The following is a 9,681-nucleotide window of genomic DNA, read 5'->3' as shown; positions in this document are numbered from 1 at the left end:
GGGGAGGGAGGAATGTTTAGTAAGCATCATTACTCCCAACTTACAGTGATTTATATGTCATGTCTTGATTGCTGTTTGTAGTACTAGTTCCTTGAGCATGCCCTCTTCTTCAGTAGAATCTTTAAAGAACTGCCCTTTCTCCCTCTGTCAACTGGATATGTATAGGCCATAGGTGTGTGTGTGTTGTGCTGTGTCATGTGACAGCACATTTGGCTTTCTCTGCGTGTGATGTGTAGACTTCAAGGAGACAGTGGAACTGAAGGCACAGAGGGTGGCCTCGTAGGTGTCAAGACCCTGGAGCACGAAGGGGTATGACTGAGAAGAGTGAGCTGAGGATTCTGGGAAGTAGAATGCAGAGGCTATTCATGTACAAGACACCTGTGGGTGTGGAAGCCCCTTGGCTTTGACCCTGAGGTGGACTTGGTCAAAGTGGCATTCTGGTGCTAGGTGGAGAACAGGCTGGGGGATGGGAAAATGTGAGCCAAAATGGTGAGAAGGGATCCAATTCCAGATAGATATGGGGGAGCCAGTCCGTCTTATTTGCTGTCAGCACAGTGGGCTATTTAGACAGTCAGAGCAACAATGCACATTTTCTTTTAGATATGAAGTCACAATGTCTGTAGGGCATCTGCTTGGAAATATAGAAGAGGCTGATCTAGGGCAGTAGCTCAGGCTGGTAACAACCACACACAGTCCTGAAAGCCAGGACGACCATTTACTGTGATAGAAAGACTGACTGGGGTACCAGGCCAGCATCTCTGAAGATGACTCCAACCCTATACAGAGTCAGGTCTTTTATTATTTTCTTGTGTATTCCGAGTCAGACACCTGAGAAGGTTTTATGACAGCCTCTAAATCTTTAAGCTCCCATCACCCCATCACTTAAGAGTGTAAATTAAACTGATATGATGTGCAAACAAGCCTAATCTACAACCAAGTCAGACTCCTAACAAGCACAACAGAATATATGTTGTTTATGACACATATCCAGTGAAGGAGATTCAGGAAATCCGCGTAGTGGGGCACACTCTTGATAAGGTTTGTGTTTTATTTTGTTTGGAGACAGGGTCTCACTATGTAGTCCTGGCAAGCCTAAAACTAACCGTGAAGACCAGACTGACCTGGAATCTGCTTGCCTCTTCCTCCCAAGTCCTGGGATTAAAGGTATAAATTGCTAGGCCCCGACAAGTTTTAAAAACAGAAGTCATCCAAAATTTACTAAGACTAATTAAATTACATCAGTAGCAGAAACTCTTTAGTCATATATTCACGACATGCCTGTTGAGTGGGGTGGGGATGAGCAAAATAAAACTCAATCCACAAGACAAAATGAAACTGCAAACTCAAATTGTGTAGGTTGCACCTTAACCAAAATTTACGGAGAAATCTATAGTTTTTAAATGCTTACTTAAAAACAGTAGGCAAACAAACAAAACCAAACCGCACAGGGTTGGGATGTAGCTCTGTTGACGGAATATTAAGCTTGTAAGCTTCGGACCTCCAGCCCAGCTTAAAGCATTGTGGTAGCACAGGCCTCTGAACTTGGGGGATTTGGGCAGGAGGATTGGGAATGCAAGGGGATCCTTGGCTACATCGTGAGTTCATAGCCTAGGTTTGTAATGTCCATTTCAAAAATAAAATAAAATAAAAAGTAAAACTGCTAATGTTAGGAATGTTGGTATAGGTCACACTAAGGTCACACTTAGTAGTGAAATTCTTTATCTTTTTACTTAAGTAGATTGAACAGAAATGCTGCACTCATCTGGCACAAAGCTCCACCCTCTCTTCTGGACCCTCTGCGCATGCCAGGCCTCTTGTCCCCTGCATGAGGAACTTCGTGCTCCCTCACGTGCTAACCGCCAACCTCTCATTGCTAACGGTCGTGTCTCATGGAATGGACAAGGACCCCATTGGCTGAGTTCTATGATCGGCAGGCGCAGGCGCAGACAAGACAACCCCATTGGCTGGGTTCTACAGGCGCATGCGTAGTGGCCTATGGGAGGGGGCTGTGGCGTGCAAAGGCGAAGCAGGGGCTGAGGTGGAGGCCGGGTGGATACCATGCTGCGTCTCGCGGCCAAGCTGGTGTCCTTCTTCTGGAGGAGGGAGGACATCCCTGAGGAGGAGGTCGGGCAGCCAGAGCGGGAGCTGTCGGAAGGTAAGGGTGCATGAAGCACTCAGCAGGAAGTGAGGTGGGGTGGGGCTGTGACCCCCTTAGGGTCATGCTAGAGTATACTCCACAGGAGCTCCCTTCCTTTGGTGGTTCGAGAATAGGCCTTTCGAAGCTCAGGCTTGGCCCTGGCTTCTTTCGCAGACCCCAGTGAGCTGTCTTAGTCATTTTCTCAGAGGAAAAAAAGGTGTGCGATTTTGCACACGTGCCTTGTTACTCTTGGGCCAGTTCCGTGGCTTCCTCATCCTCCGTTTCCATCATTGTGCGTGATTTTGTGCCACGCGAGGTAACCACATATCGCTGCACCGCTCTCTGCCTGATTTTGGTCCCCACTGAGCTCTCAGAGGTCTGGAAATCATCATTCAACCACTTTAAGTTGTCCTTTCCAAGAAAGATGAGGTCATTCCCCCCTTGGATTCTTTATCATCCCCAGGCTTCTAATTCTGGCGTTTCTGAAGTAGCAACAAAAATAATTCTGTGGCTGGAGTCACCACACAAGAGGAGCTGTATTAAAGGGTTGTGGCATTAGGAAGGTTGAGAACCGCTATAAAAAATAGTGTCATTTCAGCAACAGCTTAAGCTTGGGTTTCACTCCAGAATTACCAGGTGACCCCTCCCAGGAACTCGGACCCATGCTGGCTGATTTTCTTTCTAGTTTTCCTTTTGCGTGAGAACTTGGGCTAAGTGGCGCCCTGTTGATTTCTCCATCCTCTAAAAGAGTGAACTTTGCTACAAGAGAAGCTAGAAGTAACATTTAAAAAACCGAGCTGTTGAACACAGCATGGAAAAGGCCTTCTGTATGTAGGTGTGCTAATTTCTGAAACAAGGTATAACCCGGAGGAAATAATGGCATAAGCCCAAAGCAGTGGTTCTCAACCCATGGGGTTTCGACCCCCTCCAGGTTCACATATCAGCTATTTACATTATGATTCATAACAGCAGCAAAATTACAGACGTGAAGTAGCAAGAAAAATAATTTTATGTTTGAGGGTAACCACAATCTGAGGAACTGTATTAAAGGGTCGTGTTCCCTGTATTCGGAAGGTTGAGAACCACCATTTATTTAAAAAAAAAAAAAAAAAGTGGCATTTCAGCCACAGCTCGAGTTCCAGGTTCATGATGTTGTGTCACATGATTGGGCTCCTGGAAATTTTGCCAAGGAGAGGTCACAGGGAAGGCGTAGTAAGGACTCAGCGATGGCGGTGACAGCAAACACTGCGTGTCCAGGACCCTCCTCAGGTGCCCGCAGAAGCCTGATGGTGTCCAGGGCCCCAGCCTGTGTCTAACAGCCATCATGTCGTGGTAAGGACCACGCTCAGGGTTACTCACAGTGGGAGAGCTAGATTCAAACCAGCTAGCCAGGCTGTGGAGTCAGAGCTCTCCCCACCATGTTCATGACCTGTACCCCCTCAGAACCTAGGAGTCTATTTCAAAATCATTCTTCCAAGCAAACCCCAGTGGCAGCTTCTCTAGTTCATTCAGCCTGTCAAGTTCCTGTTCCCCACGAGTGCCCACACTTTGCCTTTCTCCTGTAGAGTTTGATTGTAGTGGGATTTGGGATCCCCCCACCTTGAGATTTATTTTGTGTGTGTGTGTGTGTGTGTGTGTGTTACACACACACACACACATGCGCATGAGAGAGAGAATGAATGTACCACATGTATGGGTGCCTACAGAGGCCAAAAGAAGGTGTCAGATCCTCAGTGGCTATAGATGGTTATGGCCCTCCTCCCAGGGTTGCTGGAACCTGAACTTTCGACCTCTGGAGGACCAGTAAGCACTTAGAGGTACTGAGCCATTCTCTCTGGCCCTGGGATTATTATTTATTATTAATACAACCTCTTTGCTCACTGTCTCAGGTGATACCAGGTTGAAAACTGTGCAGGGTGTTGTGACAAGGTACTGCAGTGACTATGGCATGATTGACGATTTGATCTACTTTTCCAATGATGCTGTGACCAGCAAAGTGCTTCTCAACGTTGGGCAGGAAGTTATTGCTGTGGTCGAAGAAAACAAAGTGTCAAATGGACTGAAAGCAATCAGAGTAAGTCTTAGTTTGTAAGGAACAGTCACTCCTCACCGTGAGTCACCACATTTGTTGACTTGTCAGTCATGGCCTAGCTGAGGGGAACATGGTGAAGTGTGCCTGTGAGTGAGGGGATTTATTCGTTACAGTGATTTCTGCTTTGGCTTGTTTTAAATGATGGTTGTAAATAGAGTCATAGACATTTGTAATTCAGAAAGCAATGTTTCCCTATAAGCTTATGCTAAGGCATATACTCACTATTAGTTTTTTTTTATTCTCTAGTGTTTTAAAAATATTGTTTACAATTATAAAGATTGGCTGAGTGAGGTAGCACACACAAGGTCTCTGGGATTTATAGGCCTCCATGGTCTATATAGCGAGTTTCAGGCCAGCCAAGGCTTCACAGTGAGATCACATCGCAAAATAAATAAATAAATAAATAAATAAATAAATAAATAAATAAATAAATAAATAAAGTATAAAACTAGACTCTGTTATTTGATTAACAAAGATGACCTGTGGCTTCTATTCAGTAATTTACTTTTTCATATAAAATAGTTCTTTAATAATATAAGTTCTCAGAGATAGAGTTGATAAATTAAAATGATCACATTACTATTGTAATTATAGTTAATGACACTGTACCAGTTTCTTTCCATGGATGTTAGGATCTGTCCTCTGGACCTCCCGGGAGTTCTCAGCTCTCACAAGCATCTGTGACTTTGTTACATAGTTTCATTTTATATAGTTACATGTTTTTTTTTTTTTCATTTCAATGTCTCTTTGTTGATTCTTAAGTATTCTTAAAAAAAAAATCTTGTTATATAGCATAAACTGGTCTTGAGTTTCACAATCTTCTACCCTAGCCACCCAAATGCCAGATTTAACATATGCACCCCCATGTCCACATTCTTGTAGGAACATAATTTCCTTTTGTAGTCTTAATTTCTAGCATATAGAAACAAAACAAATTATTGTATGCCTAAGAGTTGCCAAACTCAGTTATTAGCTTTAGCTATTTGGGGGCTTTTTTAGAATGTATAATCTTTAGGAGCTTACCCGCACAGGATCAAGCCATGTGGGAATGAGACAGCTTTAGTAATTTGTAGTTTGGATGCCTTCGATTCTCCTTTCTTACCTACTGGCTTTGCTGAGGACTTTGAGCACAGTGTTGAGCAGAAGGAAGGATACTGGCCGGTGGCCTGATGCTGAGGATGCTGCTCATCCTGCAGGGTCGGCTGATGTTAGCCATGGAGTTTTCATTTACAGTCTTCACTATGCTGAGAAGTTTCCTTTGTATTCCTACTATGTTGTTGGTGTTGTGAAGGAGAGTTGGATGGAATGTTATAACTTTTTTTAGGAGACAGGGGAATTAAAAAGTGTATGCCACCATGCCTGGCCTGGAAACTTTTAAGAAGAAATTATTGTGGCAACTACTCATTGCATAGTGACCATTTTCATAAGACATTAGAAATCTTCTTAGTGCTTTTTAAAAAAAATGTGTATATGGTGTTTTGGCTGTGTGTATTTCTGTGTACCCTGTGTGTGTGCATGATGAGACCAGAAGAAGGCATCAGATCCCCTGAAACTAGAGTTACAGATGGTCATTAGTTGCTATGTAGATGCTGGGAATTGAATCCAGCTCCTCTGAAGACCATCAGTGCTCTTAGCTGCTAAACAATCTCTGAATCACAAAGTTTCTTACACAAGTATGCCATATACTTTGGCAGATTAGATACCATCCTTTCTTTTTTCCCTATCCCAGAAGGTTTGGATTTTATCAAATGATTTTTATGTGTCAATGGAAATACATGACTGTTCTGTTCTATCGATGTGATATGTTGACTGATTTTGAAATTTTTAACATCTGTATTTGTTCGTGGTATATGTTCCTTATAATATGCTGATACTTCAGTTTGCTAATGTTTTCTCGAATAATTTTATATTTATTTAGAAGAGATTGCTATACAGCTCTGTCTCCAAAAATATGTTAAATTCTGCCTCCTGGGGATGGCAGATTACAGGCTGGCTTGTGAGAGCTCATGTCTTTTTAAAGAACAAGCCATAGAGCCCCTTAAAGATCCGTTCAGGAGCTGGAGAGAGAGCTCAGTGGTTAAGAATGTTCATTGCTCCTGTATGTGACCCAGCATCCACATTGTCTGGTTTACAGCCACCTTCTACTCCAGCAGATTAGCTACTGTCTTCTAACTCACATGCACACACATGAATTAAAAGCAAAAAGATATTTTGCTTTGAGACAGGATATCACTGTGTAGACCTGGTTAACTTGGAATTCTTACATAAATCAGGCTGGCCTCTGATAGAGAGGCCTCTGTACTGAGTGCTTGTTAACTCTTAAAAGCTCAGAAAGGCACTTACTGTGAGTCAGAAAGCAAATCTCTACCATTACTGCTGGACCTGGTCTTGAACTTCCCAATTCAGGAAGGGTATATTGCCTGTCATCTGTTTTTTTTTTTTTTTTTTTTTTTTTTTTTTTTACTCTTTTTTATAGCAGTGTAAAGAGCTGTTCTTTTGTCTTATAGGTAGAAGCTGTCTCTGACAAATGGGAAGATGATAACAAAAACTCGAACAAAGGATTGTCAGACTCCAGCCCCAGAGTGCTGATTGGCTGTGTGACTTCCATGTTGGACGGTGCTGGCTATATCAACCAGACCACATACTTCTCTCTGGAGAGTGTGTGTGAAGGTAGCTAGCTACATGGATGTCTGCTTCATACTTAAAATTAAGTTTCTGTATTATTAATTTTCATAAATTAAGTTTAGTTGTGCCTAAAATCATGTTTAGGAGTGGCTGTTTGGTGTTGGCCTCACACAAGGATTCTTGAATGTTGAGTAGACATTGGAGGTCACTGTTTAAATACTTGTTTTGTATTTATCTGTCAGACATTACTGATCACTAAGGTGCTAATATAAGAATGGTGTGTTTGTCTAGGACAGTGGTTCTCAACCTTCCAAATGCTGCATTCCTTAATACAGTTTCTCGTGTTGTGGGGACCCAAAACCATAAAATTAATTTCATTAATTATTTCTACTTCTTAACTATAATTTTGCTACTGTTATGAATTGTAATGTAAATATTTATGTAGCTAGAGGTTTACCGAGGGGATTGAGACCCACAGGTTGAGAATAACTGGGAAATGTTCTTTTCTTTTTGTTGAGACAGGATTTTTCATACTGTAGGATAGGCTATAACTTGTAGTGACCTTCCTTCTTCAGTCTCCTGAGTGCTTGATGTGACTGCAGGCCTAAGCCACTGTACCTGGCTTAAAGACAGTTCCTTCTAAGATATTTCACATGTGGTAAAGTAAGACTGCAATCACCTTGCATTTCCCCAAGATTATATATCCAAATTTTCTTTCTAGCCAAACTAAAATTTTATATTTATGCTTAAAAAATTGCTTATGTCATTCACTAAGTTTAATTGGGTATGTTTGCTGTTTACAGTAACAATAAACAACACTGAGCTAGTCATTGGATTCAAGAACAGTGAGAGTCAGTTCTTCCTCCAGGCAAAAGTGCTGTACACACTCAAACAGGAAGAGGATTGGAAATGATATGTGGGAGTTGCTTTTGGACTGTACAGCACTAGGTTACATGTCAGCAGATAATTATCAGCTGCCCTATAGCCTGGGTGCCAGGGGCAGATGACTTAGCCAACCAGGAAGCTTCCTGTGTTACACTGACTGTGAACCTCTGGTTGCCAAAATGAGATTGACAGGTAGCTGTTGGAGCTTTCCAAACCTGTTTTTTTGTTTTTTGGGTTTTTTTTTTTTTTTAAAGAGGAACTCTGAGTTCTGGTATAAGGTTGCCTGTGACTATCTAGACCCCTCAGTCGTGCCAGTTGGAGGCCATTCCCAAGGCAGCCTTGATGGGAGATTCCCCAGAGAGAAAAGGAAGGTGTTTGACACTGCACCCGTTGACTGTGTTGTGGGAACCTTTCTGGAATAAACGCTCTGACACCAGTGACAGTGTAAGCTGACACACCGTCAGTCTACTGAAACCAGAATAATTCCTGAAAGGCCTTGGCATCAGGTCCAGTTTATATTCATTTTATACTTTAAAAGCAAGTGTGATTTACATACATGGATGTGCAGTCAGCCAGTTGTTAAGGGCAATGACTGATTACTTCAGCTGTTTCTCAAGCTCATTCTCTTCCAGGTAGCAAAGTAACTCACATTTAGAAATGGGCAGTAGAAATAGTACTTAGGTAAATCACCAAATCAGCATCTAATAATTGGCCCACTTATTCGATGACACTAGAGGTACAGAAGGTTAACCTGAGGAGTAAGTAATGCTTTCAGATTTCCTAATACAGAAAAACTCAGGGGAGGCAAAGGTTCTTTTGTGTGCTGAGAACTGTGCTCAGAGCTGTGAAATTTTCTATTAATATAATTATTAAGCCCACTGACCATAGCAAAAGGACATTCTTGAGAGAAAATACAATATGAAAGACCCTTTCCTATGGCTCCTGGGTAAGATTCCAAAGCATGGGGTCCAAACAGTGAGAAGTAGATAGACCAAGGCTTCCCCTATATCCAGGATTTCAGTACCATGTGCTACCCAGCAAGGGCCATCCTGGCTCAGATGCCTCCTTGTTAATTAAAGCAGTCCCTTCGGCTGTTCTCATCTCTGATATTTTGAGGTACTTTGTTGCTTTTAAGGCCTGTACCCAAGACTGGTCAGATTGCTCAATGGGTGCAGGTACTTATTATGCAACCCTGGCAACCTGAGTATGAACCCTAGAACTGTTGTAAAGATGAAAGGAGAGAGAACAGAGTTCGCCTCTGAGCTCCACACATTTGCTGCATCTTATTCTAGCACTTGGGAAGCAGTCAGGAGGATCTCTTGAGTTCAAAACCAACCTGATCTATAGATAGATAGATAGATAGATAGATAGATAGATAGATAGATAGATAGATAGATAGATAGATAGATAGATATATGTTCCAGGAAATCTATGACTACATAAAGAAACCCTGTCTCAAAAACCTAAAAAATAATGATAGTAATAATAATAAATTTTTAAAAAGTTGAATCTTGTGCCCACATCTGTCCTCTCTCCTCCTACCCTTTCCTGCCTTCCAGCTCCTACCCCAAGACAGACAGTTTGTACAGCTCCTCCATGCCTGCCTGCTTTCTGCTCTCCCAGCCTGGTCATTTGGACCATTCAGTCCTTTTCTGGTGCTCAAAGAAAGTTAGCAAAGGGTAGTAAGGAGAGAGCTGTCAAGGTAATTTGCATGTGCCCATATACCCTGAACCCACAACTTTTGGGGGTCACTCAGATGCAGCCAGGAGTATCCAGACGACTTTTTTCTGTGCTGTAACACATCTGAGAAGAGGTGTTAACATGAACTAACACTGTACTGCTTTTGATCAGCATTTTGATGGCATAATTACCAATGTTGAGAATGGTGCTTTTCTTAAATGCTTTTCTAAAATGACCCACCAGTTTTTATTAATTTAGGTAG

At 42.2% G+C, this 9,681-nt stretch overlaps 1 protein-coding gene across 1 annotated transcript in view; it reads left to right on the top strand.

The window, feature by feature from the left end:
* Nucleotides 1-2,058: 2,058 nt before the first annotated feature.
* Nucleotides 2,059-9,681, top strand: part of MOV10L1 (Mov10 like RNA helicase 1) — a gene marked incomplete at both ends in the record, with an annotated part of 60,796 nt that continues 53,173 nt past the window's right edge. The window contains 3 exons of the mRNA XM_080939728.1: nucleotides 2,059-2,155; nucleotides 4,027-4,211; nucleotides 6,737-6,899. Of these exons, the coding sequence (XP_080795854.1) occupies nucleotides 2,059-2,155; nucleotides 4,027-4,211; nucleotides 6,737-6,899 (445 nt within the window). The remainder of the gene's footprint in view (nucleotides 2,156-4,026; nucleotides 4,212-6,736; nucleotides 6,900-9,681) is intronic.

Source organism: Micromys minutus, assembly GCF_963924665.1.
Source record: "Micromys minutus genome assembly, chromosome: 27".
Classification (NCBI taxonomy): domain Eukaryota; kingdom Metazoa; phylum Chordata; class Mammalia; order Rodentia; family Muridae; genus Micromys; species Micromys minutus.
Note: the sequence above shows the minus strand (reverse complement) of the source record. Positions and strands in the feature narration are given on the sequence as shown.